Raw genomic sequence first — 15,457 nt, 5'->3', positions numbered from 1 at the left:
ACCAATTTCAATATAGGCTAAGCACGAAGGTTAATTTTGAAGAGGCAATTAAAAAAAAAACCTGCAGAATTTAGTTCCCCTTTTCAATGTAAGCTGCTTGAGCAAAATCTTTTTTTCAAGCGTCTTTTCGAGAAAATAAAAAATACTTTCTATGATGTACCGTGAGATTGTTATCATAGTGTTGGATGTTTCGTTGTCAAAACGACAGAATAAAGTAATGCACCGCAATTGGCATCTTGGATGCTACTGGGATCAATGATAACATCATTAACGAAGAAAAGTTGAAAGCAAACATACCCCTAAAAGTTTTATAGATATTCAAAACAAGATAACAAAAATCCCAACTACCCAAAATTTTCAAGAGTGTCAATAGCTCACAACCAGAAAGCCTGAAATTTCCAACAGAAACAGAAAATCTTCTTAAAAGATACGTTGTGTTTTTCCCATGGTGCTCTTCAAGTACAAGCACCTAACCTGCATTGACAAAAAAATTGCGGAAATTAGAACTAGAATGCAAAGGATTCAGTCCACGAAACTATTGAAAAAGTTGAATAGAGTTGGTTTAACTAGGACTCCGAGATGTACTCACATTTTGCCAATTCTTCTTCAGCAATGAAACAAGAAAGTTGACACTCATTTGCACATTCTGGAAGATCTGCTTCTCCTCCATATCCATGTTTCCAACAGCAACACCCATGCAAAGCACCTTTTTCAATTGAAACTTGATTGTGGCCTTGGTCTCATTAACCTTGGATTCAAGAGACTCTTGGTGGGAAACAAGGGTGGGAAACTTACCTGCATTTACAAATGGAAAAAGCAACTCAGACATGAATTTGAAGGTGAACATACAAGCTGGACTAAACTACCACGAGCACATGATTGCTACTAAAAGAAAGTGACAAATGCAACATTCTACTGGATGAAGAAAAGCAGCAAACCTAAACAAACAGCATATAAAGAATTAAGATAATCTATGAACTTGCCTGCCTTGTTCAGACCAGGCCCCAACAAACGAGGAATCTGCTTGATGACAGATTCTGAAGCCAAGAAAGCATGGTATTTCTTTGCAAGCTTCTTGACCAGTTTCTTGTTCTTGTTGAGCTTCTTCAAGCCTTCAACATCCATGTACTCCAAACCAATCTTCTCTGCCTGCAAACATAGAGCACAAAGTTTTAATCATCTTTCTAAACAAAGAAACTGAAGACTCGGGAATGGTACAAACAGATGTAGTTTTTGGCCAATCTGAACTTAACAGCCACAAAATTTCCAAGACAACAGCAATAACAAAGACTAAATTCACATTAAAGTGTCATGTCTGGTGGGCTAAGAAGAAGATTTCTGATGTTCCAGGCTTGTTTAATGAGAAATTAATCATCTCATTATTAAGCTAAATCTTACAAGCAAGTGACATTATATCAGTAAAAGCCTTTCAGCAATAGAATAGTTCTTGACATACTCAGCTCAGTTAATGGCATTAGTAAACATATTCATTAGGATTACCTCCCCAACATGCTGAGCATCTCCAAGCATACAGATCTTCATCTTAGGGCGAGGAATGTGTGGTAACTTAACAGATCCACTGAAACGCTTGTCCTTTTGGGGATCATAGTTCTTCAGTCCAATCTGGAGCTCAATGGTCTCACTGAACTTCCTTTTCTTCTCTGCTGAATCATTCTTAATCACAGAGATGGCTTCTCTGAGAGCCTCACTCTGAAGCTTACTGTAAAAGAATCAAAATCAAACTAATTAACTACAGGTAATCAGCAATACCTTTATATGGACATCAGAAGGGGTTGTTTAATAATTGAGACAAAATATAACTAAACTAAAAAAAAATGTCCTATAGTAAAGAATACAATGAAAATGAAAAATCAATCAAAACTGTTATTTCAATGCTGAACACGGAAGGAGCATTTGTCAAGCATTTAGATTAACACGAACTCCATAATCATAATACTTGTGGTTTTCACATAAAAGACAAAGCTATTTGAAAGATAGGATTTATAATCAGGGATTCTTTCACTTAACTAAGGAAATAATCAAAAAAGTAACTAATTAACCACATATAATATCATTTTCCGAGATTAATCGTCAAAGGAAATCAAAATAATGCCAAATAACACAAGCTTGTTACAACCAATATTCTAACAGTATGAAGGCTTCAGATGCGTAGTATTCCTGCCCTATTTAAAACATAAATATGAAGAAAAATTGCATAGAAAAGTAAATCAACTATTTATAATCAGCAAATCAATGACGAAAATTGATTATCAAAGCAAAACATAGAAGATATAACAGAGAGTGAAATAACTAGAATATTGAAAAGAAAAAAAACAGAAATTTGGAGCTTGATACCTCATGGCTCAAAAAGCTCTCCTTCTCTGTCAAACTCAACTGTCAATCAAAAAAAAATACTTTCAGATATATCACGGCAGCTAAAGAAACAAATCATCATTTTCACGTCTTCACAACAACCAAAGGAAACAAAATCTTACAATCGTATACACAAATGGAACCTAGAAATGATGCATCAATGTGAATGAGAAAGAGGTAGCTGAGAAAGGTACCTGTAAGAGAAAACCCTCGATTTAGGGTTTGTATGCCGATGATGAAAAGTCCAGTGAATTGCTATCTTTTTAAATATAGGGCTCTAAATGGGCCGGGCTCGGGCAGGATGGAATAGAAACTGGGCCATAGCACGCAGGCCCTTTAAATGGAAGAAAATCAACAGCCCAGTTCTTAATTTGGTTTAGTTCGTTTCAATTCAATATTTTTGGTTTAATATTACTCAATTGATGGTTATTTGTTACATTTTAAACTTATTTCTAGCTTGGTGCATTTTCTAGTTTTTCATGAACATAGCTAGGTTTCAGAAAATTAAGAGATGGAAGTGATAATCACGTTCTCTTTTGAACGTGGAAGTAAAATATGTTTATCATTGAATAGGGAAATTAACATGAAAAGATTGTTATATTGTCACATTTAACTCTGCTTGTTAAGAATAAATAATTATAATTCACCATTATCTCTTAATTAATGTTTTTCATGATCACAACTTACAATCGGACTATGTTGTATATAACATTGACCTTAAGAGCATACGGTAGAGTATAGGTGAAAGCAAGGGGTTCATCTGAATCTCCTTCAAAGAAAAATTACATTGATGGTAGATGTTAGATTTCTTTGGCTTTTTGTGTATTCACTTCTTCATATTTTGATTTCTTTAATGAAAATTTTGACTTTAGAGTTGGAGAGTCACAAACATTCGATAACCTCGAAACTATATATCTATATTTGACATCCCTAGAAACAAAGCTAAAGTGGTTCTAGTAGTTGATTTGGGATGCACATGTAGATATTTACTGAGTTCACCTGATTTTTTTGGTTGATTCTTTTTATAAAAGAATAACAAAAAATCAGACAGCTCCACAGTAATTGATCACGTCAATAAAACTTGAAGGGAAAGAAAATCAACATGTCTATATTAATTAAGATAATGGTGCCCCTTGCATTTACAATTCTTGGGTCTGTTCTATAGAAAAAGAGTCATCTCACAAGAGATAGTCCAAAATTAATGCAGGTAAGGAGATTCTAGACCAATTTAAAATCATGGGTAAAATAAAAATATTGCTCAAACAATTGGACCAATGTATGACAACCGGACGTGTTTGGTCGTGCAATTTTTTTGCAAACATATGCTAGCGTTTGGCCATAGATTTCCAAATATTATTAGGTAAAAATTTGGGTGAAATTTCACATGTGTTGGCCATAGTATTTGGGAAACATATTTCACTTTTTTAGAAAAATATGATTTATACCCATATGTTTTAAAAACTATCAAAACTAACCATAAATTTGTATTACAAGTCAATTGAATCTTCGTTGCAACAAATAACAAGTAGTGCCCATGACACTGGAACAATGTGGCAGTTTGGAGTAAGTGCAACAAGCATAATTTCATACATCGTGAAGTAAACAAAACACATGACTTAGTTACCTTGAGCCGATTGTTCATCATTTTCACCAACAACTATATCATCACTTTCATATTCACTAAATATTTTCATCACTACTTTGGTGTTCACGTAAAACATTATGTAATACAACACAAACAACTACTATAGAGGGTGTTTTTGTAAAAAATAAAAGTTTGGTGCAAAAATTTAAAAGATCCCAAATACTAGAAAAAACTAGTATTTAGAAATTTTGGATATTTGCCAAATAATGACAAATTGTATGGACAAACACTATTTGCTAAATTTTCTCCCAAGTATTACCCGTGAAATCTATTGCCAAACTGGTCCTACTCAATTACAATAGCTAATAATCAAGTTGATACTTGAATGACATAATTATACTAATTATAATTGAAGTAATGAAAGTAAGATAACAAACATATTCGAGAAGAAGGAGATGACATACTAGAACATGAAAAGGAGCATGTTATATCTACTTAAATTCCATACATAATCACGAAATTCGATGTTGAGCTGTTTGCCACTACACTACATTTTTTCAAAGTAAGAATATGAACATGGCTATTATGGTTACTTTCAATGGATAAACAAATTATGATATCGTTGGCATGTAGTATGAGGATTTAGTTAGGGTGGGCGAAAGTAAAAAAAGTTTTAAAATAAAAATATATCACATTAATAACATGTTCTCATTACTTCCAAAAAACCAGGTGCAGTGTTGAACCGGTCTAATGGGTGGAAATAAAAAGTGAGTTGCAGAGGTAGAAAGTAGAATCCCCTGCAATGGAGAGAAGCAGAGGTGGGCTTTTTGAAGGACTTTACAGAGTGCTTATGCGTCGCAACTCTGTCTATGTAACATTCGTAATCGCTGGCGCTTTACTTGGTGAACGGGTTTGTCTGTTTTCTTTTTCTGATTCATATTTGTGTTTCTGTTTCGGATCATTATTTGGGGATGTTTAAAATTGGATCTGAATCGATGTTAATGCAATTGTTTATCAGATTCAGATGGGTTACGAGTTTGATTTCTTTTTCTTTTTTTTTTACTATTTGCAGGCAGTAGATTATGGGGTTCATAAGGTCTGGGAGAACAACAATATTGGGGTATGTTATTTCTTGTCATATTTTGTGATCTCAAAATCAGCGGTGAAGTTCAAAATATAAAGAGCCAAACACACTAAGGGATTCATCCGTTATTATACATACGATAAAAATAATTTTATAATTTTTTGACGAAAGGGTTTTTTACGGTACCTTGCGTGCGCCTCTGCTCAAAATGTTCCTATTAAATATTTAGCTCTCAAGGTAAAGCATGATGAGCATTTTTTTCATTCTAGTATATGTTTGGGTCCTAGGCCATGTTTTCCCTCTCTTGCTCATAGTTCTTCTCATTATGTTCTTGTTGGGCTTGTGTCAATCTTGTAACTAATGGTTTTTTTTTTTTGTTACTGAAATACAGAAGCGTTATGAGGATATTTCAGTTTTGGGACAGCGACCATCTGAATAGATTTGCAGTAATGGATGCTCATTTGAGTTGAAGACCAACATTTCAATAATTATTATTTTTACTTGGCCATGCTGGTCATGGCTAATTATTTGATATCTGCATTGCCTTGAAGGAAAAAAATTAAGTGAAACTGTTTCCATTTCCATGGCAACAAAGAGAATCCTTCAAGATTTTGTATCCCAGCAACTCTCTAGTTTTTCACCATGCTTAAAAGAATAAAAGGAGAATTGTCCGACATTTCAACTTCTCTAGTTAGTGTCAAATGTGAATTTTAAATATGAGAAACTTCTTTATTTCGCGCTAATTAATACTGTTATTAAGATCTTTGTGGAACGAAAAACCCTACCAGCAACTTCCGTCCAATGCCTCTGGAGTTGTCTCGTGTTTGCAGTTAAAAATATGCAGATTTCATCGTATTTTCACATAGTTGATACATAGAATGGTCCATAAACTGCAAAACAACTTTCATCGAATCAAACCTGAGTTGTATAGGAACAAACAGTAAGCAGAATGAACTACCAGGCAGTACTAAAATTTTCAATTGATGTTAAGAACAAGAACCGATAAAATGTAACTACATAGTTTCATCCAACATCTGGTCATATTTCCAGCTCATATAGGGATGCCAAGTAGTTTCCAAATTTGACATCAACTTCTGCTAGTTTTGCTGTCAATGCTCAGTTGTCCAAAAACAAGAGACATTTTCTCATTTTGTTTAGCTTTCTCATATCACTGAAGAGGTTGTGAAATGATATCAAGCATGAAAATGGAAACCCTTTTAGTTCAACTTCACAGATCACTGAAGTGCGCTTCAAATAGTAGCAATCAAGGAGGACTCTCATTCACTTTTTACAGCATGGTAGATGTGACGGGTAAACATCAAGGAAGAGCGGAGACTGATTGTTCCAAGCATAAGGAAAAATGCATAGCATATGCAAGTGTTGTATACAAAGAAGATGGTAGTCTGCAAGACCCCACTCATGTTTGATTTGCAATAGAAGTATATGGAGTAGGCAAACATAAATACAGCAGTTGAGCCCCCACGGAAAATAGACCTGCATCAAATACCATATTTATCAGTCTTCTGAGGCAGCCACAGATATTGTGAAAGAACTAGCAAATAGAACAAATGAATCGCAAGCAGCAACTTAGTAAATTAAGTTACATTGCAGTTATCTCTTAGATATCTGCTAATAATTGTTTGGGAATCTAAAATTCTTTTGAATCTGGGTTCACATTTTGCTCAACATATATATTGATCCAGTATAAATGAGGGTTACAACTTATGCATAAATGCGCGAGAACAATTACACCAGACTCACTAAGTAAAACTTATTTGGCACTCCCAATTTAACAAATGTAAAGAGTTCAATTTCATTACCAGAATGACAACTACCATGAATGTCAAAACTGATGTTAACTGTAATTGATGAACAGAAAAAGGTGGGATTTGGTCCCGAAGAGAGGACCTCTTGTTAACTCTAGTGTCCTGCATCTGGTGTTCAACAATACTCAGTTGTCATTCAGTTCTTCTGTAACGCACAATACCTCTCACGGTATCATGATTCCATGAGTCACTCATTAATGTCATAAAGTTGCAAGAAAGTAGCTTATGCAGTGAGGAAAATAAAACGGGCGAGATATGTATGCATGCAGTCCCTAGGAATGATTAGTACAAAGAAATATCCAAATTTATGTATGCATGCAGTCCCTAGGAATGATTAGTACAAAGAAACATCCAAATTGATACATACCGCCACCACCATTCATGGTCTTCCACTGTCAGCTGAATATATGTCAAACCGATGCTTAGGGTCACAGTGAGCAGTATGAGGATTATAAACATAAAGAACAGAATACCAGGAAGAGTCGAAATCTTGTAGCCCCAAAGGGTAGAATACAACTGGTGTAACTCAACAACAATGGCACTGAAAGGTAGAAGACCAGCCAAAAACATTTGACCAGGTGTCTTCCTGTACCAAGCTAGAGATGGAATCTCTCTTGCGCACTTCTTTGTGGCAGATGGTGCTTGAAACTCAGACCTATGCCGATTGCCAAATATCCCACCCAGAGCAAGCAGTGGAATAGCGATGAGGGTATAAACAAGAATAATGACAAGTATGGTGCCAAATGGAATAGCTAAAGTAGCCCTAAATGATACCGCGACTGAATTAAGGAAAAACTGCATTAAGAGGAATGGTCCAAGAAAGAGCACTGCGGAGAAAGTAACGCTCCTTTCCTAGAGGTAATAAAAAAAAAGTTTTCAGTTCCTGGATAAACAATAATTACAGATATAAAAAGTTGGAAGGAAGTTGATAAAAGTTACCCATCCAGTTTCAATAAATTGACTGTAGAAGGAGGCAGAGCTGTATCCTGCAACTGCAGATGTAAGGGTACAAATTATGACCAAGGATGTCAAGAGAGTTCCACGATTATATGGATATAGGACACCAAGAAACGCCAATATAAATAAGCAGCAGAACCTGTATGGGCATCAGAAACAGTTAACCAAAGGCAAAAAATGTGCCTTGCATGATCAATTAGGTAATACAAATAGGTCGAACATAATCATGCAATAAGGACCACCCATACATGGAAAATATTGGCAGATGATGGAAACCACACCGGTTACTTTGAAAATACAAAAAAGAGCTTAAATGGAAAAGGTTTTACATTATCTTTAGAATTCATAAATTGAAGGTTTTACATTATCTTGTTAGAAGACCTTCTGTCCTATATATTTTCAAAATATCTAAGCTCTAATTGTCAAGGTTAAACAATATTTCCTCGAAGCTATCTTCCCATTATATCTTAATTTTACCGGAACAATACTGAATATAGAAGATAAATGATGCTGATACTGATACCATGGAACATAATGGTGGGATGACATTGTCACAAAATGACAAAGGCATTGTAAGAGTTTGTTGGCAAGGGCAGAGGATGGATAAAAGAAGGAAGCATATGTTGAAGCTACTGCATAACGTCTCATGTGGATAGTCTGGTTGGAAAGAAGTCAAGAACAAAAGATGCTTCCAAGGAAGAAAGCAAAACTTCTCTTTTGAGGAGAATAGATGTCCTCAGAATCTGCATTTTTTGGCGTGATAGTGTTGAATATATGATGAGGTTCATATTTTTCTTATTACTGGATCTTATAGGGTATGTAATACAATATCCTAAACTAGAGCCTAGAGATACAATATCTTGAGCTAAATATCAAACAGACAATCTTATGCACAGAGATTCTCTTCCAGTGATAAGTCAGAAAAGAAATAGAAGATGGCTCGCTTGTCATATGAACGGCATAAACAACTATGAAATCATCTGACAAATAAATAAGAGCTAACTTACAAGGTCAAAAGCTGAGTACCAGCACCAATAACTGCACAGAGCAGAGGCATGTTTGGTGGACATCTAAAAACGTCACCGTGAAGGTACTTCCAACCCACTTCTTTGTCTTCCTCTTCATCACCGCTAGACCATCTGCATATCAGTCATACAAATATGATGACAGTGCTTTCAGCTTCAGATGCTTTCATGTACATAGATTATTTGTTGTGCCATTAGCAAAAATGGGCATGATATGAGGCTTACTTTCTCAGATCATTCTTAAGGCGCTGCATCATACTCACAGCAAAAAAGGTCATCAGCAGAACAGAAATAACAATTGAATTAATTATCGAGAACCAATGAATTTGATGGTTCACTGGTTTTGCCGAAGCCCTAGAGTATCTTGCCATTCTATTCTTGAATGGAATCGATGTTTCATTCCAGCGTACATTATATGTGAAGGTAATATTTAGGTCTATATCTTCTGTTATATCCACAACATTGCTTGGATCACTGAGAGCATGTATTTCTATGACTTGGTTTCCATTGTAAAGGACATCAAATTGGACATGCTTAAACAGAAAATACTTGGGGCCCTTTCCATCCAGGGTCCAGAGTTCATCTTCAATTTTCCCAACAAATCCCCAGAAAGGGAGATCTTCAAAGTACATCTGGTAGTAGTAATCTTTAATAATAGCAGCCCTGAACTTTGAGACATCATTTTGATCAAGCTTCTTGTGGCACAGGACAACTCCATCTTTCTCCGCTCCAAATTTCAACTGATACAAGGTATTGGTTAAACGGTCACCATTCAGAACTTCCCCAAGGGATTCCTTTTCCGGAAGCAGCTCACCTGTCAAGTGAAACTAAAAGGTCAAAATTCTTGAAGGTAAGTAGTTAAATTTTTAATATAACTAACTCTAGAGATTACCAGTCATACAAATACAAAATATATAAAACAGTACAATATTTTTATCACAGTTTGCTCTTGGTCTAACCAGTAATAATATTTTGAGTTTATGTAAGTATATAAGAAGCAGAAGAAGTTAATAGTATAGTGTGTCTGTTTAATACAACAACATACCCAGTATAATCCCACAAGTGGAGTCTGGGGAAGATAGGATGTATGCAAACCTTACCTCTACCTTTGTGGAGATTAAGAGGTTGTTTCCAATAGACCCTCAGCTCAACAGAAAGAAAAACGAAGCATGTTTGCAAGAAAATATGACAGTACCCTAGCAAGATACAAAGCAACTATGCCTAACTAGTTGGGGACGACTATACTCAAGTGCAAGCTAAAAATGCTGACCTGGCTGGCAGAATGGCAGGTCATAATATTGGTATGTTTCACTGCAAAAGAATAACAGATATAGGAATATCAGGATTATCTGCTGCAAGGGTGAAAACTCAGACATTTTACTTTTTCAGCAAGCAAGAAAACTTGGATATTTTACATTAAGGTCCTTCCTTTGATGATTCAAATTACATAGAAGTTTGCACAAGAATGAGAAAGACCCTCTAAGAATTACTAAAGCCACTAAAAAAAATAACAATGGAAGATGCAGAGTTGGAGAGCTTCCATCTAAAAAGAAAGAAAAATATCCTTATATGTTGGTTTATGTTGGGATTTGAAAAGGGAAAATATTTCATGCTTAGAAAAAGATAAGAGAATGGGGATCTTGAAACTTGAAGACATTTAAATGCAGATGCTGAAAGTTCTTCAAGATGATTAATAGCTTCATTTATGTAGCACATAGAAGTTTTAGCATGTACCACAATAGCCTGGGAAATCCATGGAAGATATCAACAAGTGCAAAAAAAATAAAAAATCATTGACTTCCTAAGGAGGATACATTTTGCTGAAAGATCTCATAGTTCTTTTTGGCAAAAGAAAGCAAAAATGGGAAGAAAGAAAGCCGCAATGAAAGATGATCCAAAAGAGAAATGTTTAGAAGTATACCACAAAAATTAGCATAACAAATACAATCATGGAAGAAGGAAAGCTCCAAGAAAGAAGCAAATTCATGTTTAAAAGTGTGAATATACCAAACATTTTTAGGAATCTAATACCCATTACCATCTAAACTTACAAAAAGAATTAAGTGTCAAATTTTCGAACATGTATTGAAGAATTGTAAAATATGTGTACCATGAACAAAATCTCTCTCTCTGAAACATATCAATCTTGCAAGTCAAAAAATAATTTGCCACAAAGATGAGGAGCGATAAGTTAAAAGTATGAACCTTGACCTAACTCAACTCAAAGTTTAGCTCATGAGATGAGGATTGCCAAAGGCTACAACCACAGAAGAAGACAATAGGCCATACCCTCAACAAATAGGGGACCCTTAGCACCCCTTACCCATGCTAGGACTGGACATGTGATGCATGATCAATGTAACATTGGACTGCAAAGGCAAATTCAGGATTTTAAGTTTATTAGTTTTGAACCACTACTCTATTTGTTTACTGGGTTCTAGTAAATTATTTATAATTATTAAGTGAATTTCTTACCATAAATATAGGGGTTAGCTTTAAACTACTTGGCTCTGCCGAACCCCTAAATTCTATTGTAGCTCAGGTCATGCATTGGAACCCAATATTGGGTAAATCAAGATTAAGGATGAGTTTGGTTTTGTTTCCATTTTGAGAAAATAGACATAAGTTCTAATTTAACCCCAAAAGCTAGCCTGTGGGTTGAGGATTGTCAAAACCATATAAGGAGATGACAACTCATTTCACTTCGCACAATTTAAGTTTAAGCAATTCATTTTTCAATGGATAAAGGATATATAAATGATTCTTGAAGACAACTTTTAGGTGAAATGCCATCAATGACTATCTTCGTCTTCAAGAATAGAAGCACTCAGGACCAATTATAGTCCCTCATCAGTCTCTTTGTCCTTGGGAAATGACATAACATCCGTTGCTTCCCACTTTCTAATCTAAATCATCAACTGATTCGACATCTCCTGAGAACACTTCGAACAACAAAATTAAACATTGTGTATTCCAATTTGGGAAACTATACCAAACAAACTTGGTCACTAGGCCTTTCTCAAAGTGGCTAGACTTGAAGCCTTAAAACTCAGTTATCCTTAGTAGCAGCACATTTTGTTTAAAACTCTTGGTGATTATTAGTTGAACCTCTCTTCCAAGCTGAATGTATGTATTTATACTAAGTTTATGGCCACTGTCACAGAGTATCAACGAGTGTAATGGTACTCCCTCCGTGTCATTTTATGTGGCACTTTTTGGATTTCGAGATTCAAACAAGTCTATTTTTTTAATGTAATTTTTTTATAAAACTTTTAAACATTTTAAACTATCAATCATTGTGATTTATAGTACTTTTTACGTAGTTTACAAATATATAAATTTCATTTAAAAAAATTTGAATAATCCGTATGCAAATTGCCATCAAACTTAAACTGTTTGACTCTCAAAAAACGAAAAAGTATCTTATGAATTGGGACAGAAGGAGTATTTAAACATCCTGGATCTACCTAAGGTGACGGGAAGAGGTTTTCGGCAACAAGTCTGATTAATGGCAACAATATTGTCAATAACAGCACAAAATTCAACAATTTTAACAACATTCCTCATGGAATCAAAAGAAAATCTGATAAACCCCAATTGAGGGAATACCTGGGATTATTCAAAGGACCAACTTTGTTGACAAAAAGAGGGACTTCATCTCCAATGTTGTAGCGATGATCATTTAGTGAAGCCAGAGAGACACCCAGCATTAGCAGCAAGTGAAATGGTAGGACCAACTGAGAAATCATACGACCCATTTACCGGATCCAGATGAAGGAAGACAACTTCTTCAATGGAATAAACAAGAAAGGAAATTGATTTCCTATTTAAATAGTCAACTCAATAGCAAGCAACACTGTAAGTAGTAAGGTAGGCATACTAATTTCTGAATTTATTTTATTTTTTCTTCAACTTTCTGAAAAGATAACCCCCAAAATACAATTTAGACTTCCTTTTTTCCCCCAAATTTTTAATTTTATTTTTCCACTTAACATGTTTGTAAGACCACAAGATTAAAAAAAATAAATCATACATTTAACATATCTTTAAATCAAGGGGTCGTTTGATAGAGTGTATTAGGAATAATAATGCATGTATTAGATGTGTGTATTAATAATACTTTATTTGGTATACTTTTTCACGTCATGTATAACTAATACTAATACAAACATTAGTTTTACACTATATTGTATATTAAATTGTGTATTACTAATACCAAAAAATCCTAGGTATTAATAATACATAGCATTTTAACACTTGCATTAGATTATATAATTACAAAACTACCTTCAAAGCCTTTTTAAAAAAATCTCCATTTTTCATGGTACTGTGTTTTAGAAACCTTTCATCTTCTATGTGGCGGCTAAATCTTTTAAAAAAAACATCTCCATTATTTATAAATTTGATTGTTGGTTATACTTTTTCGTATTTCAATTGCACTAGGAAATAGGATATGTGGCTGCTAAAGCATATGCCCAGACTCCTAATACATATTAAGTGCATATACTAATTTTAATAGGGTATCACTTTGCAATTAGGAATGATCTCAAATCTATGCTTCCTATATTGCTCTAACATTCCATCAGTTTTTATTTTTTTATTTTTGGACTCATTTTATCTCAAAAAAAAAATTGAGGCTGAGCTTAACAAGATATGTGATCGAATTTTGAGTTAGCAAAATTGACATCTTCTTTTTAAAAAAATAAATCTTATTTCAATATAGTTTAATCAAAATATTTACTATTTGTGACGATTAGTTTGATAAAAAAATTCTTTGCCAACATTCCACAAAAATTTATTGACGCAATAGTAACAACTATTTAATTTTATATTTGAAAAAAAAGAAGAAGAGTTAATAATGTTTTAACAAAGAAATCTTTTTTGCAGTTTTAGCAAAGAATCTTGTTGCAAAGGAAATGTACAGAGAAATAAAGTGTAAAGGGTATTTTTGTAAACATACATTTTTTTAATGGAAATTATGCAAGATTTGTTATTTCTAATACATCAAACCAAACAGTGTATAAAAAATAATGCAGACATAACTAATACAAGCATTACTAATGTAAGCACACTAATGCATGCATTACTAATACACCCTATTTTGCATTATTCTTATACACTCTATCAAACGACCCTTAAGATAAGTTCATTTTATTTGTCCAAACTTTAGTGAACAAGTTAGCTAGGAAACATAGTTAAGAAAAAACAAAATACGATCTCGTGTGTTTTAAACCTCATTTCAGAAAAAAGTAAGGCAAATGTTTTACAATAAATAATTATTAAGCATGCTTTAATTATACTTAATGGAAGTAAGAATTTTAGGCCTTATTATTTTCAATTAAATTAAGCTTGCAAATCATATTATGAGTTCTCGTTGTTGACATGTACTTTGCGCAATATTTGTGGCTCAGAGACCTAGGGTGAGCTCTTGATGTTTGAAGTTGTCATTCTCCCTCTATTTTTTTCTTGGCTAGCCTTTATTTTGTATTCAGATACGATTCATTATATATTTGTATTTACCTCGTACTTTTGTATAGCTTGTTCTCTCTCTTCTCCTTTTGCTTTTTGTATTTGTTCACCATCTTATGCATTCGTCTTTCACATGATAGTCTGTTACTTTTGGTTCTAGACTGTAGATTTGGTTTACCTATTGGCAAAATGTTTGTAAGTGCTATCATGATATGAGATTTTGAGTCATGATAGATTGACGTTTTAATCTACGTATACATTTGAATATTAAGACGTGTCTTAAGATTTAATGGCATGAATATGAATACATATCTGAATATTAAGATGTTACATTAAAATCTGAATTCTAAATAGTTAAACAGTTTGTTTTCTCAACATCTAAATGTATGAAATTGGTCTTTGTTTAAAAAATAATAATAAACATAAAATTTAAAGAAAACACTAAGCTGATATAATATTACATTAATAAAATATTTTAAAAAACTCATATGGCAATTGATGATAGTAATGACTAACGATGGTGATTATGTATATCGATTGGAAATAATGTTGACCGATGATGGTGGTTATGGATAATATTTCATGGTATACAATTGTGTGATTAATCACGGTGGTTGGTGATAACGATTGATAATTAGTAATGAAATGCTATTGATACATAATGATGGTTTGCAGTATATAATATAGATTAATAATGATAATTATCGTTTACTAGTGAATGTAACAATGATTATGGGTGATTGTAAAATGATGGTTAATGGTGATGACAATGAAATTGTGTTAGCTCTTTTTATAAAAAAAAAATACTATGAAGTATAATTTAAATGAAGTCATTTTTTAAAAATAAAAAAGTTAAGAGAAATTTTATAAATAAAAAGTGAAAATAATTTTTTATTATTTTTAAAAAATTAAAATACAATTGTTTTAAATATAAATTAAAATTATGTTTAAACTTTTCATGATCAAATATTATCTTTTAATTATAGTAATTTTATTTTTGAGAAAACCAAAAAAATTCTCACAGGTCCTAAATCGCAGAGGCAAGCCAAATGTACGGGCTCGAGAAGTATATTTGAGGGTTTTTAATAGTTCTTCTTTGTCGTCAATTTTCTGGTTCTCCCACTTGTAGATGAGTACG

The 15,457-nt window shown here is 33.5% G+C and overlaps 3 protein-coding genes across 3 annotated transcripts; 1 reads left to right on the top strand and 2 right to left on the bottom strand.

The window, feature by feature from the left end:
- Positions 1-281: 281 nt before the first annotated feature.
- On the bottom strand, positions 282-2,661 carry LOC125873259 (60S ribosomal protein L10a-1-like). Its single transcript, XM_049554157.1, has 6 exons — positions 2,568-2,661; positions 2,356-2,394; positions 1,501-1,720; positions 984-1,149; positions 590-795; positions 282-474 (listed from the first exon to the last, which is right to left on the bottom strand). The coding sequence occupies exons 2-6, from the start codon at positions 2,358-2,360 to the stop codon at positions 421-423; spliced, it is 651 nt and encodes a 216-aa protein (XP_049410114.1). The 5' UTR covers positions 2,361-2,394; positions 2,568-2,661; the 3' UTR covers positions 282-420.
- Positions 2,662-4,746: 2,085 nt separating this feature from the next.
- On the top strand, positions 4,747-5,676 carry LOC125874556 (cytochrome b-c1 complex subunit 9, mitochondrial-like). The gene is made up of 3 exons (XM_049555458.1): positions 4,747-4,868; positions 5,031-5,078; positions 5,434-5,676. Exons 1-3 carry the CDS (start codon positions 4,761-4,763, stop codon positions 5,479-5,481), a joined length of 204 nt encoding a protein of 67 aa, XP_049411415.1. The 5' UTR covers positions 4,747-4,760; the 3' UTR covers positions 5,482-5,676.
- Positions 5,677-5,901: 225 nt separating this feature from the next.
- Positions 5,902-12,713, bottom strand: LOC125874340 (transmembrane 9 superfamily member 5). Its single transcript, XM_049555214.1, has 7 exons — positions 12,460-12,713; positions 10,121-10,161; positions 9,076-9,664; positions 8,833-8,964; positions 7,808-7,964; positions 7,236-7,720; positions 5,902-6,536 (listed from the first exon to the last, which is right to left on the bottom strand). The coding sequence occupies exons 1-7, from the start codon at positions 12,606-12,608 to the stop codon at positions 6,320-6,322; spliced, it is 1,770 nt and encodes a 589-aa protein (XP_049411171.1). The 5' UTR covers positions 12,609-12,713; the 3' UTR covers positions 5,902-6,319.
- Positions 12,714-15,457: the final 2,744 nt, after the last annotated feature.

The sequence above is a fragment of the Solanum stenotomum genome, chromosome 8 (genome assembly GCF_019186545.1).
Source record: "Solanum stenotomum isolate F172 chromosome 8, ASM1918654v1, whole genome shotgun sequence".
Classification (NCBI taxonomy): domain Eukaryota; kingdom Viridiplantae; phylum Streptophyta; class Magnoliopsida; order Solanales; family Solanaceae; genus Solanum; species Solanum stenotomum.
The sequence above is the reverse complement of the archived record's forward strand: the minus strand, read 5'-3'. Positions and strand labels throughout refer to the sequence as shown.